This window comes from Erinaceus europaeus, chromosome 23, assembly GCF_950295315.1.
Source record: "Erinaceus europaeus chromosome 23, mEriEur2.1, whole genome shotgun sequence".
Classification (NCBI taxonomy): domain Eukaryota; kingdom Metazoa; phylum Chordata; class Mammalia; order Eulipotyphla; family Erinaceidae; genus Erinaceus; species Erinaceus europaeus.
The window spans coordinates 7,780,994-7,802,121 of record NC_080184.1 but is presented as its reverse complement, the minus strand read 5'-3'; the positions used below and the strand labels follow the sequence as shown (position 1 = coordinate 7,802,121).

General features: G+C 41.6%; 1 protein-coding gene across 6 annotated transcripts in view; it reads right to left on the bottom strand.

Moving 5' to 3' along the window:
* Positions 1–21,128, bottom strand: part of LOC103123871 (zinc finger protein 709-like) — a 236,158-nt gene that overhangs the window by 155,187 nt on the left and 59,843 nt on the right. For 3 of the 6 annotated variants that reach the window (XM_060182160.1, XM_060182156.1, XM_060182158.1), the window contains exons 1-2: positions 17,333–17,455; positions 397–528 (exon numbers count right to left, since the gene is read on the bottom strand). The exons of the other annotated variants lie outside the window; for them this stretch is intronic. In XM_060182160.1, coding sequence (XP_060038143.1) covers positions 397–411 — 15 coding nt within the window. In that variant the 5' untranslated portion in view covers positions 412–528; positions 17,333–17,455. Of the gene's footprint in view, positions 1–396; positions 529–17,332; positions 17,456–21,128 lie in introns of those variants that run through there. 6 annotated transcript variants of the gene reach the window in all.

The following is a 21,128-nucleotide window of genomic DNA, read 5'->3' as shown; positions in this document are numbered from 1 at the left end:
TCTCTTAGTGGAATAATTGTATTATTTCCTACAGAGTTCGAGGGAAAGAAAAGGGAAAGAAACCAGAATACCACTAATGAAATTTCCCTCTTCCCATCTCTGTGTAGTGTGTGAGGTTTAAGCTCTGTGGTATCTGGGCAAGAAACTCCAAGGTTCATTGGAGGTAGAGTATTGCATTTTTTCTTCTTCACTTTCCTTCCCTCCTCTCTTTTGTCATATCTACCCATATCTGTATCTTTCATGGCAGCAAAGTCTGCTGACAAAATGTTTTTTAAGAGAAATATTCAGGCAAATAAGAAGCAGTGAAATGAACATTCATAACATAAAATGCATGTGTAAATTAAAATACAACTTACTCAGCAAGGAAATGAATCAGATCTGGCATATGTCATTTACCTGAGAAAGTGTCATTTCTCCCTCTTTCTCTCAATTTCTTCTCAGGCCAGAAAATTAAAAGCAGCAGTATCTTCAGACTGTGATTTAAATCCACAAGCCAGGACTCTTTTGGCTTGACAGCAAGCACTCTACCTGCAGGGAATGTAAAACTGGGAATTGGTAAACAAAGTCAGGACACCAAGGGATTATTGGAAAACAGTGTCTGTATATTGCACACCAGTCCCAGCTCCTTCTTTTCATAATTCAAAGTTTTAATGATATTTTCCTATAAGTTTTGTATAGAATGGTAATTCAAAATATTAAAAGTGAGCACAGTAAAATCAGTAAATGTATTCAACATTATCCTATTGTACTAAAACAACATTTTTGTTGATTATGTAGTTCTGGATGTTAAACTATAATATACACTTGAAATAATGTGTTTTAAATTAAGGTAATTCCATAAAACAATCTAAATAAACTTTTAACCCGTTGCGCTACTGCCTGACTCCCTCTAAATAAACTTCTATGCTCACAGCAATCATTCTAACTTTTCAGCTCTAATTCTTTACATTCTTATTCTTCAATACATTCTCATGTGTTGAATTGATGCTCATATTCTTTTTTATATAAGATTATTTATTTATTCTTACATTTTTTAAAAATTTACTTTCCCTTTTGTTGCCCGTGTTGCTTTTTATTGTTGTTACAGATATTATTGTTATTTTTTAAAAATTTAAAAATATTTATTTATTTATTCATTCCCTTTTGTTGTCTTTGTTGTTTTATTGTTGATGTCGTCGTTGTTGGACAGGACAGAGAGAAATGGAGAGAGGAGGGGAAGACAGAGAGGGAGAGAGAAAGACAGACACCTGCAGACCTGCTTCACCGCCTGTGAAGTGACTCCCCTGCAGGTGGGGATCGGAGGCTTGAACCGGGATCCTTACTCCAGTCCTTGCGCTTTGCACCATGTGCGCTTAACCCGCTGCACTACAGCCCGACTCCCTATTGTTGTTGTTGATGTCATCATTGTTGGATAGGACAGAGAGAAATGGAGAAAGGGGGAGAAAAACACAGATGACTGCAGATCTGCTTCACCACCTGTGAAGCGAGCCCCCTGCAGGTGGGGGGCTCAAACCAGGATCCTTCCACTGGTCCTTGCATTTCGCGCCACATGTGCTTAACCCGCTGCACTACCGGTCAACTCCCCTATGATCATATTCTTGCCCCCTCTCCCCACACACAGAATACAATCAGAATGTTTCCAACTATAATGAAACTCAGAACATTCATACTGCTTTTTAGGTCACATATAGGCCATCCAAGTCTTTAAGTAAAGATCAGTTTCCATCACTCTTTAAATAGCTACTATGTACAACTTCCTAATCCATGCAGAGATCTGATTATTACATGACAGTCACTGAATCTGGGTAGAAATCTTTAAGTCAGCAGACAAAAGGTGAGCAATTCCACTCAAAGATGGAGGAACTAGTGCTGGTGACAGATTTGGGGGTTGTAGTCTGGGAGGTGGTACAGCACTGGACTCTCAAGCATGAAGTCCTGGTTCAATATCCAGCAGCACATGGGCCATGGTGATGTCTGGTTCGTTACTCCATCCATATCTTTCTCATGAATAAAGAAATAAAATTTGTTTTAAAGAAATGAAAGATTTCTGAACATTATGCACAATATAAAATCTGATAAGAATGACAGTGGTATTTGTAATCAGAACTAAACAGAATGAATCATTTTAGAAAAACACAGATTACATCTGGATTGGGATACTAATGGGATGTCTGGGGTGACTAATATCAAATAAACATAAAGGAAGTTTTTTGGATGTTTTTCAATGACACTTAAAACAATTGCAGATACAAATATAGTGTGGTATATGTGAACACTCGTCTATTTAAACAGTTCTAGTTACTACACATTCTGTTTTCCATTGATATATGCAACCCTAATGGAAATAATCTATGAAGTGAGACATAGTATCGTTACACCCTGTGAGAAAATTTAAAAAAAATTTTTTTAATATTTATTTTATTTATTTATTCCCTTTTGTTGCCCTTGTTGTTTTATGTTGTAGTTATTATTGTTGTTGTCGTTGTTGGATAGGACAGAGAGAAATGGAGAGAGGAGGGGAAGACAGAGAGGGGAGAGAAAGATAGACACCTGCAGACCTGCTTCACCGCCTGTGAAGCGACTCCCCTGCAGGTAGGGAGCCGGGGTTCGAACCGGGATCTTTATGCCGGTCCTTGTGCTTTGCGCCACCTGCGCTTAACCCGCTGCGCTACAGCCCGACTCCCCCTGTGAGAAAATTTAATCAGTGATCAAATAAAAGGGAGGCTAGATTTTAATCCAAGTCATGTGACCTATAGCTTTTTGTGAAATGACTCATGGGTCTACATACAAGTACTACATGGAGCTGTGCTCCAGCAAGGTTTACAATGAGAAGGAGACATGAGGAAAGCTATCAGGGCTGGTGTGTTGTGATAATTGACATTGAGAGGGACAGGGTGACAGAAAGGGAAAGAGACAAATAGATGCTTGCAGACCTGCTTCCCTGTTCATGAAGTGGGGGCTTGAACCCAGAATCTTGCACTTGGTGATATCTGTGCTTAATTGAGAGTGCCCCGCCCAGCCCCAACTACAGAAACTATGAAACTATGAACACCTCATTCCCATCATCTGGCTTTTTGGATGCATATAGAAATTCTCTCCATTTCTCTCTGTCCTAGCCAATAATGACAACAACAATAATAATCATAACAATAAAAAACAAGAGCAACAGAAGACAATAAATAAAAAAATAAGCTTATTCCAAAGTAAAGATAGCTCTACAGGAATGTGTCTGCACTTATTCTCTAGCTTTAATAACTGTCAGCTCACAGCTGAGCTTAAATGTTTTCTACTAACCCTCCCCAACAGGATGGATTTATTTGGTTAGTTATTTTTAGAAATAACAAATTTTGGGAGGCTGAGCAGGTGGTGCACCCAGTTAAGGCCACATGTTGCCATGTGAAAGGACTTGAGTTTAAACTCCAAGTGTCCACCTGCAGGAAGAAAGGTGTATGAGTGATGAGTGGGGCTGCAGTCTCTTTCTCGTATCTCTCTCCCCTCCTCTCAGTTTCTCAGTGTTGTATGAAAAAAGAAAGACAATATTTTAAAAGAAAATTTTAATATAATTTTAAATTTTATTTTGCCTTTTGTTGCCCTTGTTGTCTATCATTATTGTTACTGCTGTCTTTGTTGATAGGACAGAGAGAAATGGAGAGAGGATGGAAAAAAAGAGGGGAAGAGAAAGGTGAGACAGACCTGCAGACCTGCTTCACTGCCTGTAAAGTGACACCCTTGCAGGTGGGGAACCAGGGCTCGAACCAGAACCCTTATGCTGGTCCTTGTGCTTTGCACAACGTGCGTTTAACCCACTGTGCCACCACCAGTCTCCACCCCCCACAAAAAACATTTTTAAGATCTCTATATGGGTATCCACCCCAAAAATAGTCACTCCAACATATAACTGTGCTGAAGATTAAATAAATAAATAAATAAATAAATAAATAAATAAATAAATAAATACATCCTGTTCCAGTAGGTGGAGCAGTGGATAAAGCATTGAATTTTCAACCATAAGGTTCCAAATTCAATCCCTAGAGAGAAGAAGGTCTGACTGATGACCTTCACTGAGTAAGTAGTAGACAAGTAGAGCAGAAGGCCAGAAAAGTCAAATGCCTTCTATGGAGATTAGAATGTGCGTCACCGTATCTATAGTAACCTGGGTGAACTTCCCCATTTTTATTTTGTATTTCTCTCTTGCTTGTTTGTTTGCAATAGCTACTTGTCATGTTAGCTTCTATAAACTGAGCTAGCTTCTGCATTTCTAGAGTATAAAGCTGGAACTGAACCTTTGTTCAGTGCCATGAGTTTTCAGAGGGATCTGGACTCTCAGTTTGACTCAATAACTCCTTTATTCTTCACACACCTTGGCTCTGGACTTCCTCATATCCAAGAGAATTCCTTCACAAAAGGAAAGTCTAGACTGAGTGACATGTACACTTTACATCTCAAGGTCTAATAAGTACAAAAACCAGAGTATTAAGGGCTAATTAATTTAATCATCTACTTATTCAAATTAAATTCATTAAAATAAAAAATATATACGACTTTGGGGTGGGAGTAGATACCATAATGGTTATGAAAACAAACTTTCATTGCTGCGGCACCAAAGTTCCAGGTTCAATACCCTGCACCTCCATAACCCAGAGCTGAGAAGTACTCTGCTTAAAAAAAAAAATATATATATATATATATATGTATATATATGTATGACCTTGCATTTTTTCCTATTCCTTAATACATTAATTAACTTTAAAATTCATGACTTAGATTTATTGACACTTTGACACTTTCCTGTTAATGACACAATGTCCTCCAATTTCAAACACATAAACAATCTACAGAACCTCTAATTCCACATATGTACAAGGAGAAATAGGGGAGAAAATCATAGTGCACTTTTTAAAAAAATATATTCTCCGGTCTGTTGCCCTTTATTTATTTATTGTTGTAGTTATTATTGTTGTTGTTTTTGATTCCATCGTTGTTGGATAGGACAGAGAGAAATGGAGAGAGGAGGGGAAGACAGAGAGCGGGACAGAGAGACAACTGCAGACCTGCTTCACTGCCTTTCCCATGCAGGTGGGGGCCAGGACCTCGAAACAGGATCCTTATGCTGGTTCTTGTGTTTTGCGCCACTTGCACTTAACCAGCTGTGCTATCGCTGGACTCCCTGCCCCCATAGTGCACTTTTACAATCTTAAATAACTGGAAACTTTCCCTCTATTACTGAAAAAGATCTGTGTCCATTATTTGCTGTACAATAACACATTTTAGAAGTGAACTAACCAGAACTGAACACACAAATTCAGGTTGTTAGGTTTGGGAATCCAAGGAAGACACCAAGAGACCAGAGTGATGTAAAAACAAAGAATCTTTACTAGCCAGGCTAGGACCGAATTCCCAAGTGGCTGATGCAATAGCTCTCCCAGTATTTGACTCCACTCTAAATCCTGTTAAGGCTTATATAGGGATCAGAATGAATAGTCTATGTGACAAATCTCAGGTCTACAAAGTCACTACATGATAGTTTTACAATTGTGGTTATCTATCTCCTGCATATGGGGGAAATATGGGGGGGTGGGGGGTTCAGGACCTTGTGATTATCTCTCTTCTTGACTTCAGGCTCTGGGGAGGTTTCTTTCTCACTTCTTTCTCACCATCTGGTCCTGTGTTTATCTCTTTCTTCCCAGGCTCAGGGTCTGTCTTTTAATTGCTTACTTAACCCTTGAGTTACTAGAGTCTAGGCTTACCTATCTTTTAATCACCATTTTACATTTATTTTTTTAGCTCAATTTATACAAGGTCACAGTGAAGAACACTGCATTAAAATCTGATTACAGCAAGCCGGGTCTTGCTGTACCTGGTGAGAACACATATTACAATGTGAAAGGTCCTGGGTTCAAGCCCCTGGTTCCCACCTGCTGGAGAAAGCTTTGTGAGTAGTGAAGCAGGTATCTTTCTAACTTCCTCTCTATCCCCCACTTCCCTCTCAATTTCTGGCTGTCTCTAGCCAATAAATAAATAACAATTATTAAAAAATTTAAAAATCTAATTACAGAGGCCAGATGGTGAGTACACACACTGCAGTGCTCAAGGATCTGGGTTCAACTTCTGGTCTCCAGCTGATGGAGGAGAGTTAAGACAGAGGCAGCAGCACTGTATGTGTGTCTCTCTTTCCCTTCCTATCTCCCACTACCCTCCCACTTTCTCTCTGACTCTACCCAAATATTAATCAATAAATATCATTTTAAGCAGGCCAGGCAGGAGCACACCTGATTAATCTCACACACCACAGTGCACAATGACCCAAGTTCAAGACCCTGGTCCCCACCTGCAATGGGGAAAGCTTCATGAGTAATGAAGCAGAGCAGAGCTGCAAGTGCCTCTCTCCCTTTCTATCTCCTTTTCAATTTCTTTCTGTCTCCATTCAATAATGAATGATAAAAAATACTTAAAGGGGGTGGGGGAAATATTTTTAAAACAATAATAATCTTAAAATTTGACTACAGGTAGCTGAGCTAACTAAAAACAGTGGGTATGCAAATGACTTCCATGTCTGAGACTCCCAATTCCAGTTCAATCTCTACATTATCAGAAGTGAGAACTGAACAGTGTTATGAGAAAAATTATAAGCAGCATAAAAGATAATTCTCATTTGCAACTGGAAACAGGCAGTGGAGAGGACTCCACGTTTTCAATTTCTGCACACTACATTCGAGTCACTGTAACTGCGTCAACATTTTTTATGCCTCTCTTCATGCCTCTCACTTTAAGGTAGGGGACTGCTAATGTTTCTCCAACAAGTTTATTAGAATACAGTTCAGGGAGTCGGGCTGTAGCGCAGCGGGTTAAGCGCAGGTGGCGCAAAGCACAAGGACCGGCATAAGGATCCCGGTTCGAACCCCGGCTGCCCACCTGCAGGGAAGTCGCTTCACAGGCTGTGAAGCAGGTCTGCAGGTGTCTGTCTTTCTCTCCTCCTCTCTGTCTTCCCCTCCTCTCTCCATTTCTCTGTCCTATCCAACAACGACAACAACAATAAAACAACAAGGGCAACAAAAGGGAATAAATAAATGAAATAAATATTTTTTAAAAAAATTTAAAAAAAAAGACAGTTCAATCCTGGGGCACTTCTGCTAAATTCACCGCTAAAACCAGAATAAATTGAATAAAAACAAGATGTACATGGGTAACACATAGAAATTTTCCACATAGCAACTCAAACTCCACTAGGAAAACTTGTATTTTATTTTACTGTTGACTCTAAACCATTAATTCCCCAATAAACAAACAAAAAAAACTGTAACACCTCCAGGGATAATATAACAGAGAAGAGAAATTTATAGTGACTAAGAAAAATGAAAATGAGAAAGAATTAAAGAAGTCCTTAGTTTCTTTCTTTCTTTCTTTTTTTTTTTTTAAAGATTTTATTATGAGAAAGATAGGAAGAGAGAGAAAGAACCAGCCATCACTTTGGCACATGTGCTGCCAGGGCCACAAAAAGTCCTTAGTTTCTATCTACCCCAGGTCCCAATGAAGGCAGGGCAATCAAAGGGGCAGTGGATCCAGCTGGAAGCTGACTGGTGTTGACAAACATGCTGACTCCCCAACCTGAACATCTCGCCTGCCATCAGCAGGTCCTTCCTCGCTCCCCTGTCCTGGATCCAGATCCCAGGACACTCAATAGAGAATGGGACTGGACCAAGAAACTTCATCCATGACCGGGAAGGAATAAAAAATAGATAAATAAATAAATAAATAAAAAATAATGATGATCCACCCCTTTCCACAGAGCACAAACAGGACAGCACAAGAGGAATCCAGCCCTGGTGGGGATGGTGGATTGACCAGGGAGAGGCCCATACACACTGATCCACCCCGGAAAATAAATATTTATTTTTTTAAATAAATATTTATTTTCCCTTTTGTTGCCCTTGTTGTTGTCGTTGTTAGATAGGATAAAGAGAAATGGAGCGAGGGGCTGAAAGACAAGAGGGGGTGAGAAGACAGACACCTGCAGGCCTGCTTTGCTTCACCATTTGTGAAGCGACTCCCCTGCAGGTTGGGAGCCTGAGGCTCCAACCCGCAGCCCTTTGCTGGTCCTTGTGGTGCGCTGCTCCAAGTGCACTTAAGCCGCTGTGCTACTGCCCGAATCCGATCCCGGAATACTCTAGCAAGACTCAAGCAAACCCTCCCAATCTCAGCCTCAATGAGCCACACTCACAATATCCCGTCCAGTCTGAATTTACTCAAGTCTCCTCTCCAACATCCAAATCAGGAGATGAGAGCAGCACTGAGAGAAAAGTAGAGAAAAGCAGCCGCGCAAAAACACAGAAGAGATTGCTAGTGTCTCTTACCTCCTCGAGTGTTGGATTTCACTTTGGAGCACCACCCATGAGCATCCCACATTGGTCCATGTCCACTGTCTCAGAGTTTAATTGGATGAAAACTTTGGATAAAGTTCAGACCCAATCGAAACCAGACATTTCTAAATGACAGCAATGCTGTCCTATCAACATCTATAGGGGGTGAGCCTGGAGAACCCTTAAAGTCAGAAATGGCTGGCAAAGGGTTCTCTGGAGTACTTTAGAAGCCTCAGCTGTTGGACCTCGGGCGGTAGCGCGGTGGGTTAAGAGCATTTGGTGGGACGCTTAAAGCGCAAGGACTCAAGTAAGGATCCCAGTTCCAGCCCCCCGGCTCTCCATTTGCAGGGGAGTCGCGATGAAGCAGGTCTGCAGGTGTCTGTCTTTCTCTCCTCCCATCTTCCCCTCTTCCGTCCATTACTCTTTGTCCTATCCAATAAAACAAGGGCAACAAAAGGGAATAAATAAAACATTTTTTAAAAGAAGTGTCAGCTGTTAAAAACATATAATTCCATCAGTTTTCTCACCCAGTTAGCTTACTCCTGCTCGCTCTCTTCCATGCTGCTTGGTCATATGAGGCGCAGCTCTGTGACCCGCACCCTGGGGACTTGGTGCTGCTGTTGTGCCCAAAGTGCAAACTGCACCATGCAGCCTCCTCTCAGCCTGGCTCCTCCAGTGCAGTGGGCTCCTTTGACCTGGAGGCTGCCTGCTGACCCAGAGCCCTGCTCCGCTCTGCTTTGTTTTGCTCTCTGTGGGTAATTTCACAGACAAACAAGCATGGATAACTATAGAAAATGTTATCTGCACTGTGGGAATCAGCAGGGTTGCACAGTAAGCTTTGGGAGATGTTGTTTAGTGTAGTCTACCTTGTGAAGGAATAAGTCCCCCAAGCTGATTCAATTAGAAATCCCCCATATAGAAAGCTAGGTGAATTGAGTGATTAAGAGCAAACCCTTAGAGGACTAGATAATGAAGGAATTTCCCCCTTATTTGGACAACAGAGAATTTCTGATTAACTAAGAATGTTGCTGTGGGAGGGGTAGATAGCATAATGGTTATGCAAACAGACTCTCATGCCTGAGGTTCTAAAGTCCCAGGTTCAATCCCTTGCACCACCCTAAGCAAGAGCTGAGCAGTGCTCTGGTAATAAATAAATAAATAAATAAATAAATAAATATAATGTTACAGAAACCCTTCTGTCTTGTAACCTTTGTGCCCTAATGGTTATCACTAACCTGCCCACTAGCTTCCTGGAGCCAATGAGTTTCAGAATGTTCATTCTAGGAATGTATTCATGTGACCACCTTGAAGCCCCCCAACTCCCATTCTCTTTAATAGGAGATGAGCTCCCAGCATCTGGGTCTCTCTCCCAAATAATGGGGCCACTAATTGGCACTCTGACTTGGTGGGGGACCCTCAGGTTTCCTGAGGTCCCAGTGTTCTATGTCTGTTCTGTGTTTGTACATGTGTAAGTTTGTAGTAATGGCTATTGTACATGTGTAAGTTTGTAGTAATGTGTGAATATACTTCAACTTCCCCTATTTCTTGTGTCAGCCTCAGTCTGTCTCAGTTTGTAATGGGTACGGTCAGAAGGAAAAATACTTAACATTATGGCAAGCCAGGCAGGAACTTTGAAGCTTTGTTAGCACCCACTGCAGCTAAGTTCCCCTTTTCTGTCCTTTTCTATCTTTCCCAGCCGAGTCCTTTGCATGGAGATTGATAAGGTCTAGGACAATTGCAGGACTCTGGCTGGGTAACCCCTGGTGTGACCTAATGGTCTTCAGCCCTCTTCCAGTCTCCCGACAGCCAATAGGGTGTTGGATGAAGCCATAGAACCCCCAAAACTAAAAGTTGATAAAGCAGCTGCCAGACCTCTTGAATTCAGGGGACAGGCTTACGGTAGGGATCAGGGCAATCCCTCATAGGCTCTGCCCCAGTGGGAATATTGCCCTGATGCTGATTTGTTCCCAAATTCTATCCTAATGTTTTATTCTCCCTCATGAGCCACCTTTCAGTGTAGAGAGCAACATGAACATCTGCAGGGGAGTCGCTTCACAGATGGTGAAGCAGGTCTGCAGGTCTCTGTCTATCTCTCCCCCTCTCAGTCTTCCCCTCCTTTCTTTATTTTCTCTGTCCTATCCAACAACTTCGACATCAATAACAACAAAAATAATAACTACAATAAATATATATATTTACTTATATATTTCATTCTTTGTTGCCCTTATTTTGATTGTTGATGTAATTATTATTGTTATTGATGCCAAGTAATAATCAGTTCTCTCCATGGATCAGGAAGTTGTCCATAGTAGCTATGCAAAGATGATGGAAACTGATCTTTACATAAAGAATCGAATGGCTTACATGTGACCTAAAAAGCAGTATGACTGTTCTGAATTTCATTATACTTGGAAACATTCTGATTATATTCTGTGTGTGAATAGATAGGCAAGACTATGAGCATCAATTCAACATGTGAGAATGTGTTCAAGAATAAGAATTACTGTTGAAATGTTAGAATGATTGCTGTGAACATGGAAGTTTATTTAGGGGGCCGGGTGGTGGAGCACCTGGTTGAGTGACATGTTACAGTGCAAAAGGACCTAGGTTCAAGCCCCTGACCCCCACCTGGAGGCAGAAAGCTTTGCAAGTAGTGAATCAGGGCTGCAGGTGTCTCTCTATCTTCTCCTTCTCTCTCAATTTCTGGCTGTTTCTAGCCAATAAATAAAGATAATAAATCTCCTTTGGTATTCCTAGTTAACCCAGTAGAGGAGAGGAGAGAAAGACAGCTGCTGCTACTCCGAAGCCCAGCCTCCGGAAGTCTGGAAGTTCTCCGATTTTCTTACACTGTGTTAACTGCAAGAAGATGTTGAGATAACTTTTATGTTCTGGTAGAACTCCCAAAAGCTTCATTTATACAGACTAGCAGAGAGGGAATAGGAACAATGATTAAGTGTAAAGAGATCTCAAGTAATGGTGGGAATATTCATTATTGTCCAGAACCACAACTAGAGAATTGGATAATTGAATCCCAATATAGGCCACTTATTGACAACTAGACTTACACGAGTAAGTTTATATCTTGTGATGGTTACTTCTCTTTGGAGTGAAATTTTTCAGTCATGGACATAGCCACCAACTTTCAGGAAAGGACATTGGAATCAGCAGAGAGGTGTATTTCTCCTGATTGAGAATCTGGATTGACCATCCAAATATATAACAGACTCCTTTATTCCTTATTCTTTTATTCAGTTAAACATCTCTTATTCCAATCATAAGGCAGATATCTTAATTGTAGAGTCACCAATTAGCAAATTGAAGTACCAAATTTCAGTCCTGGCACTGTCCATGCAAGATCTGTGAAGTATTCTGCTTTCTCCCTGCTATAATATTAATACATACAACTAAAAAAGTAATTAGAGTTGTTGGTCTGCTTCTAAGACCCCTTCTGTTGCAATACTTAATGCTGTGGTCTATTTACATAATCATTGTTTTGCCAGCACTGGTTTAATCCCAAAGGTTTCCCATGCTTTTTCCTTCTCCCCACCCCCTATACTACTTACATTCTCTTCTGACCTTACAATTCCACCTCAGGATATATAAGGACAGGATTGTGAGTAGAGATATATAGCTTGCACTCATTCATCATCAATAAAGATTGAACTGCGTCTGAGCTCAGCCATGAGTCCCTGGTCATCTCTCTGCTGCCCATAAAGCTAGCCCGGCATAGGGCGATGGGTGGTAGCACAGTGGCTCAAGCACACATGGCATGAAGCAGAAGGACTGGCCTAAGGAGCCTGGTTAGGGGCCCTGGCTCCCCAACTGAAGGGGAGTCGCTTCACAGGCAGTGAAGCATGTCTGCTGGTGTCTATCTGTCTCATCTCCTCTCTGTCTACCCCACCTTTCTCCATTTCTCAGTCCTATCCACCAATGATGACATAAATAACAACAATAATCACAAAAACAACAACAAAAACAACAAGGGCAATAGAAGGGGAAATAATTTTAAAAATGAGAGTGAAAGAGTAATTAAAAATGGAATAGCTGGCAGGGTCTTTTGACAGTATTTCAGAGATGCTCCCTCCAGATTCATTGATTCACTTTGATCAGAAAGACAAGGAAAGTCATTGGAGAATATTCAATTCCTCCTGCCCTCCAGAATATACATTTCTTTTACCTGTGGGCTTTTGCAGAGTTCATCACCCAATATCTGTTAAAATTTTTGGTCTAAATACTGAAATAATGATAGTAGATATATGTGTTTTTCTGTTTCTAGCAATTATAATTGTTAGAATACTGGGGCACTAAATACCCAAAGGATGAGGCTAGATTTGTAGCCCCTTTCAGGTTTTTGCACCAAAATGTTAGAATTATAAGATGCTATGGGGTGGGGGTAGGTAGCATAATGGTTATGTAAACAGACTCTCATTCCTGAAGCTCCAAAGTCCCAGACTCAGTCTCCTGTACCACCATAAGCCAGAGCTCAGCAGTGCTCTGGGGGAGAGAAAAAAAAAGATGCTGAAATTGAGGCAAGTAGAATCAGGAGTGTAGACAAATGAAAGTTTACTGTATTAACCAAGGGGGAAGGTGAGAAGCACCCATCGGTATCAAGAGAGCCCAGCTGGGGGTAGCTAAGATGCCCACAGTGAGACAGGCTATTGGTCCTTGTATAGAGTCATGTTATTATTTCTGGCATGGGAAGGATCATGGCATGGTTCATAGAATTCATGACCCATTATCTGGCTGAAGGTGTCTGGAGCACGCAGAAGGGACCTAGGCAGGAGCAAAAAGGACCAGCACTCCCTCTCGACCCAACTGCACCACCACCCAAATCCCCCTGCAGATGTGTATCTTCATCTCCTCTTCTCTATCAGGATGCCGCCCAGGCTTCCCTGGACTGAAAACCCCACCAATGTGTCCTGGAGCTCAGCTTCCCCAGAGACCCACCCTACTAGGGAAAGAGAGAGGCAGACTGGGAGTATGGACCGACCAGTCAACGCCCATGTTCAGCGGGGAAGCAATTACAGAAGCCAGACCTTCCACCTTCTGCAACCCACAATGACCCTGGGTCCATGCTCCCAGAGGGACAGAGAATGGGAAAGCTAGTGGAGATTGGGTGGTGGGAATTGTGTGGAGTCGTACCCCTCCTACCCTATGGTTTTGTTAATTTATCCTTTCTTAAATAAAAAAATTAAAAAAAAAGTTTTTACCTAAAATTTAAGAGATATTTTTAGCTTACTCATGAGTTAATTAATTTTGCTTTCACAGTGACTTTCTCCTGATAAAGTTGTTACTGATATAACTCCCCTATTTAAAAAGACTACAAAATTATAATCAAATAATTGGCTTTTGAGAAAATAGATTCTACTTGTCAAAAATTTATCTGGTTTGTTTCAAGACACTGTCAGAGATTTAATCTTGATAAATTAAGTTGATACATGGTGTTTCTGGTCTAATAAAAGATTTTTTTTAGCAAATTCTGATTTAACAAAATTATAATTTTGACCATTTAAGCTATGAGGTTTATTTTAGCCTTTTACGTTGCCATATTATAGTTCTCAGGGATGAAATCTTTTTTTTTAATATCTATTTTATTTATTTCCTTTTGTTGCCCTTGTTGTTTTATTGTTGTAGTTATTATTGTTGTTGTCGTTGTTGGATAGAACAGAGAGAAATGGAGAGAGGGAGGGGAAGACAGAGAGGAGGAGAGAAAGATAGACACCTGCAGACCTGCTTCACCGCCTGTGAAGCGACTCCCCTGCAGGTGGGGAGCCTGGGTTCAAACCGGGATCCTTATGCCGGTCCTTGTGCTTTGCGCCACCTGTGCTTAGCCGGCTGCACTACAGCCCGACTCCCAGGGATAAAATCTATTAAGAGTTTTATATCTTAACAAAAACTGTTTTAAAATTGTGCTTAAATTGTTTAAGCTCTTTTAAAATCATGCTAAAGAAATAGTAATCATTTTATCATATCAACACATTGGGTACTGACTTCATATACTATACTGGTATATCTGTTTTTTAAGAGGCCTTCTAAATTATATAAAGATATATAAGCCATTTCTAGTCATTAGATTATAAATTTTCGTGAACTCCCAATTCGGTTTTGTGTATGTCTTACTGGTTACAAATGTATGACTGCAGTAGTGACACCCCTTCAATCAGATTGTCAGGTTCTCCTAAGGGGTCTTCAAGTGGCAGTCAAATGCCCCACTAATCTCTATAAGGTAAATAGAATGGCACTAAATTTGGCCTTTTGTTGCTCATATCTGCCCCAGATATTAGAAAAAAGTTACAGAAGACAGAAAGATTTTTTTAAAAAGCTGAGAGATTGCTCAGAGGGTTTTTAAGAAGTTGGCAAATGTTTTGACATTAGATTTCGGAAAAGAAAAAAAAAAGTTGGGGCAGTGCCCAGAGGGGACAAAAAAGTCAGAAAGATTAGCCTAAGGGTAGGGAAAGATCAGTGATTTTACTGCAAAGAAAAAGGACACTGGAAGAAAGGCTGTTTTATCAACAAGCCACTTAGACTGCTTGTAGATAAACTTAAAGGCATAAGCCAGGCTGTGTTGACCCAAAAACTTGGGCCATGACACAGATCCATCGCCTATTTGTCAAATATTAGACCCAGTGGCTGCTGGATGGACAAAAATGCCTGAAGACAATAGCACCCATGACACAGCTGTTAAGAAAAGCAGACAAGCTATCACTGGGGCAAGTCCAATGCCCACCTCACCTGCTACCAAGCTCTGTTCCTAGACCAGCCATGAGTAAAATTCAGTGCTGCCACCAGCCTGAACCCTGCCACCCTGATGTCAGAGATAGATCCTGAGGCTCCCCCCCGCAAAAAAAAAAACATGACTGCCAAGAGGTATGCCTTTGCTACATGGCGTGTACATGAAGCACTTGGAGAGAAAAAATACCTGACCTCCACCAGGAAAAAAAGATCCAGCACGAAGACCAGATACTGAACCTACTGGAGGCCTCATGGACCCTGGAAAAAGCAGCTGTGATCCACTGTCCCGGACATCAGAAAAGAAACTGGAGGGCAGATGAAGCCGCTTGTGCAGCTACACAGGAAGCAGGGACAGCCTTGACATTGAAAAAAAAGGTAAAAAGATATTAAAAAAGTAGATTTTTATAAAAAGTAAAACCAGAGACTTTGGGGTATAAGTACTTGCTGGTATTTATAGACACATTTTCAGGTTGGGTAGAGGCTTATCCAATAAAGTCTGAGGGGGCATAGATGGTGAACAAAATTTTTTTTTTTTTAAGATAAAGTAGTGCTCAGGTGGAGAGTTCCCTCTCACCATCATATCTCAGTTAGTGGCCTGAAAAATAAAAACAAATTAAAATTTTCATTGTGTTAATGAGCCCCGTATCTCTGGGCAGGTAGAGAGGTAAATCAGACACTGAAAGAGACTTTAATTAAATTAACCCTTGAAACTGGCGGGAGATGGGTATCGCTGCTGCCCCTGGCCCTTCTGAGAGTGTGCTGCTTCCCATTTGTAAACAAACTGTCTCCCTTTAAAATTGCTTTTGGCAGACTGCTCTGTTGCTCTTGTCACTTATCCCACCAATGTTAAGTTCTTACAGAATCCCCAGCCTATATATATTGCAGGACAATTAGAATGCTGTGCAACAAGCCTGGGGAAAGACCAGTCACCAGCTCTCAACAGATGCCACCAGTGGCTCCCCTTAAAGAGTAAAAATGGTTTTCTTACAAAATCAGAAGGGGCTGGGCCTGTTATTCCTGAGACACAAGAAGAGGGTTGCTTCTATGCAATTACAGGGACAAAGCTGGTTTGAGTCATGGTTTAACTCTTCCCCCTGATTAACTACACTGATCAGCACCCTTATAAGACCTCTAGCCATGCTATTACTTGTGTTAACCTTTGGGCCTTGCGTTTTAAATAAGTTCATGGGTTTTGTTAAAAATCGACTAGATATGGTGCAGCTGTTAGTATTAAGACAAAACCAGTTTCATCATTATCAGCCGGTAAGCCAAGAGACAGAAAATATAGCTAAGATTAGCTGTAAAAAACACAGAGAAGGGGGAAATGTAGAGATGAGTTGAAAAATAAATGTAAAATTGGTAATTAAAAGATAGACAGGCCTGGACTCCAGCACCCTGAAAGCTATATAAACAATTAGAGAAAGCAATTCAGTGCAGGCTGCAGCTGCAGCCCCCTGAGGTGACCCTCTGAGATATCCCAGAGGCAGGAAAAGAAGATGACCACAGGGCTATAAAAAGAATCCTCACTTCCCCCATACATATGTAATTGATAACCATAGTTGTAACACTGTCATGTACCTCATATTCTGAATTGTATATAAACCCTAGTAAGACTTAGATAAGGGGTCGAACACCCAATACAGCTGTGGGGTCTCGGCCCTAGCCCTTATCCCAGGCTAGTAAATAAAGCTCTTTGTTTTTACATTACCCTGGTCTCTTGGTGAATTTCTTGGATTAGGGAACCTAACATTACCACTCACAAAGCTTTCTCCCTGCAGGTGGGGGATGGGGGCTTTAACCAGGGTCCCTGTGCACTATCACATGTGAGCTCAACCAGATGTGCCACCACCTGGCCCTCCTTTCTCTGTCTTAAGAGTATTCATACTACATGACTTGTATTTTGTTCTCCTTTTCTGTCATCCCTTGCTCCCAATAATTTCTCATCTCCCTTAAACATGACTGCTTCTCTTGCAATTTTTTCCAAGTCAGATTCAGCCTAGAACTCCTCTGGGAGGGAGGGAATGTCCTCAGTTAGCTGCTCCCTCCTCCTCGATAGTGAATCTAGTTCAGTAGCAGCTTGTACAGTTTTCAAAGCACCAAACTCATCTGTTTGTTCCATTCAGTTGCAATGTCAGGTAGACTACACTGAACATCTCCCAAAGCTTACTGTGCAACTCTGCTGATACCCACAGTGCCAATATCATTTTCTATAGTTATCCATGCTTGACTATCAGTGAACTTACCCACAGAGAGCAGAGCAGAGCAGAGCAGGGCTTAGGGCCAGCAGGCAGCCTCCAGGTCAAAGGAGCCCACCGCACTCCAGGAGCCAGGCTGTGAGCCGGCTGCAGGGTGCAGTTTGCACGCTGGGCACAGCAGCAGAACCAAGTCTCGGGTTGCGGGGTCACAGAGCTGCGCCTTATATGACCAAGCAGCACGGAAGATGTTAGAAGAAGTAGTTTTAAGGAATGTTAGAAGTAGTTTTAAAAGTTCTCTTTCATACAGTTGTTTGTTAAGTGCTTTTAGTATAAGTTGTTTGTGGTGTGAGATGAAAAATTCCTTGCCCTTTCCCCCCTTGGAAAACAGGACCTAATCAGTGAAGGCCATCAGCTGTTTTGCAGGTTGCTTGAAGGACCCTGCATAGGGCAAGCCGTCTCAGGGCCTTTTGCACAGGGTTTGAGGAATGCTGTTTTCCCGGATGGGTGCAGCAGAAGGCCAGATGGTTACAGCAGATGGTGGGAGGATGTGGTGACCCTACCTGGCTAGATGCTATTGGTTGTGTGACTTTGCAATGTTTGAAACTAGCCCGCGCTTTGCTTTGAATGGATCATGCTTTTGCTAAGTTTGAAATGATTGGATTTTGCGTTTTCTATAGCACGTTATTGGATATAGGTTGATAAGGTGATGTGTTCCCCCTCCCTGAGTGTAGTCTGAATTCCTATAAATTGTGTGGTTTGAGCCTTGTTCAGGCTTGGTGGACTGCGGCCAGTCACCATCTCGGCCCGGATTGCAATTCGTGAATAAACATCTTTTGCTTCCTTGCAGTGGATGGTGGTTTGATTTCGCTCTGTAACAGAAGAGAGTGAGCAGGAGAAAGCTAACTGGGTGAGGAAGCTGATGGGATTGCAGGTTTTTAACAGCTGAATTTTCCAGATTACTCAAGAGAAAGCTTTGCTAGCCATTTCTGCCTTTAATGGTTCTCCAGGCACACCCCCTATAGAAGTTGATAGGACAGCATTGCTGTCACTTAGAAATCTCTGGTTTTGATTGGGTCTGAATATTATCCAATCAGAAGAATATTGTGTGTGGCAAGTTTCATCCAATTAAAGTCTTGAGACAGGGGACATGGACTAATGTAGGATGCTAGTGGGCGGTGCTCCAAAGTGAAAGTCCACACTCCAGGAAGTAAGGGACATTAGCAATGGATCCTGTGTTTCTGGGACCCCGCTTTTCTCTACTATTCTCTCAGTGCTGCTCTCATCTCCTGCTGATTTGGATGTTGGAGAGGAGACTTGAGTAAGTTCAGACTGGACGGAATATTGTGAGTGTGGCTCATTGAGGCTGAGATTGGGAGGGTTTGCTTGAGACTTGCTAGAATATTCCGAGATTGGAGTTGAGTGGTAGCACAGAGGGTTAAGAGCCCCAGGATCCCCACCTGCAGTGGAGTCGCTTCACAAGCAGTGAAGCAAAGCAGGTCTGCGGGTGTCTATCTCCTCTTCCTCCTCTCTTTCTCCCATTTCTCTCTGTACTATCTAACAATGATGACATCAATAACAAGGGCAACGAAAGGGAAAATAAATAAATATTTAAAAAAAGAAAAAAAGAAATATTCTGGGACAGAGCCGTGTGTCTGGGCCTCTCCCTGGTCAATCTGCCATCCCCATCTTACACCAGGGCTGGATTCCTCTTTTGCTGTCCTATTTGTGTGTGCTCTGTGGAAAAGGGTGTGGGGTCACCATTCCTTTTTTTTTTTTTTTTTTTACCTCCCGGTCATGGGTGCAGTTTCTGGGTCCAGTCCCATTCTCTACTGAGTGTCCTGGCATCTGGACCCAGGACAGGGGAGCGAGGAAGGACCTGTTGACCACAGGCAAGATGTTCAGGTTGGGGAGTCAGTATGTTTGTCAGCACCTGTCGGCCTCCTGCTGGATTCAGTGGCCCTGTGATTGCTCTGCCTTCTTTGGGACCTGGGGTTTCAGTAGATAGAAACTAAGGAATTTTTGTGGTCTGGGAGGTGGCGTATTGGTAAAGCATGAGGTCCTCAGTTCAGCACGTGCCAGAGTAATGTCTGGGTCTTTCTCTCTTCCTATCTTTCTCATCAATAAAATCTTAAAAAGAAAGAAAGAAAGAAAGAAAGAAAGAAAGAAAGAAAGAAAGAAAGAAAGAAAGAAAGAAAAGAAAGAAAAAAAAGAAAGAAAGAGAAAGAGGGAGTCGGTCAGTAGCGCAGCCTTTAAGTGCAGGTGACAAAAACTCAAAGACCAGCATAAGGATTCCGATTCAATCCCCATTTTCCCACTACAGGGGAGTCACTTCACAAGTGGTGAAGCAGGTCTGTAGGTGTCTGTATTTCTCTCCCCCTCTGAATCCCCTTCCCTCTCTATTTCTCTCTGTCAGAACAACCACAATGACATTGATAGCAACAACAATAGTAACTACAACAATAAAACAAGGGCAACAAAAAGGGAAAATGTATAAATAAATATTTAAAAAAAGAAACTAAGAACTTCTTTAATTCTCATTTTCATTTTTCTTAGTGACTATAAATTTCTCTTCTCTGTTATATTATCCCTGGAGCTGTTACAGTTTTTTTTTTTTAATTTGTCTATTGGGTAACTAATGGTTTCGAGTAAACAGTAAAATAAAATACAATAGTTAGTACATGTGTAATATTTCTTAGTTTTCGTAGTGGGTTTTGAGTTGCTATGTGGAAAACAGAGATATTACCCATGTGCATCTTGTTTTTATTCAGTTTATTCTGGTATTAGCAGGGAATCTAGTTTAAGTATCCCAGGGTTGTTGGACTATCTTCTAATAAACTTGTTGGAGAAACATAAGCAGTCCCTAGTTTAAATTGAGAGGCATAAGAAATGTTGATGCAGTTACGGTGACTCGAATGTAGTGTGCAGAAATTGAAAACGTGGAGTCCTGTCCACTGCCTGTTTCCAGTTGGGAATGAGAATTATCTTTTATGCTACTTATATATTTTTTCTCATAACACTGTTCAGTTCTTACTTTTGATAATCTAGAGATTGAAGCAGACTTGGAATCTCAGACATGGAAGTCATTTGCATCTCCATTGTGCTAGTTAGCTCAGCTACTTGTAGTCATATTTTAAGATTATTATTGTTTTTAAAATATTTCCCCCACCCCCTTTAAGTATTTTTTTATCATTCATTATTGGATAGAGACAGAAAGAAATTGAAAAGGAGATAGAAAGGGAGAGAGACAGAGGCACTTGCTGCTCTGCTCTGCTTCATTACTCATGAAGCTTTCCCCATTGCAGGTGGGGACCAGGGTCTTGAACTTGGGTCATTGTGCACTGTGGTGTGTGAGATTAACCAGGTGTGCTCCTGCCTGGCCTGCTTAAAATGATATTTATTGATTGATATTTGGGAAGAGTCAGAGAGAAAGTGGGAGGGTAGTGGGAGATAGGAAGGGAAAGAGAGACACACATACAGTGCTGCTGCCTCCGTCTTAACTCTCCTCCATCAGCTGGAGACCAGAAGTTGAACCCAGATCCTTGAGCACTGCAGTGTGTGTACTCACCATCTGGCCTCTGTAATTAGATTTTTAAATTTTTTAATAATTGTTATTTATTTATTGGCTAGAGACAGCCAGAAATTGAGAGGGAAGTGGGGGATAGAGAGGGAGTGAGACGGAAAGATCCCTGTACTGCTTCACCACTCATGAAACTTTTTCCTGCAGGTGAGGACCAGGGGCTTGAACCCAGGACCTTGCGCATTGTAATATGTGTTCTCACCAGGTACAGCAAGACCCGGCCCCCTATAATCAGATTTTAATGCAGTGTTCTCCACTGTGACCTAA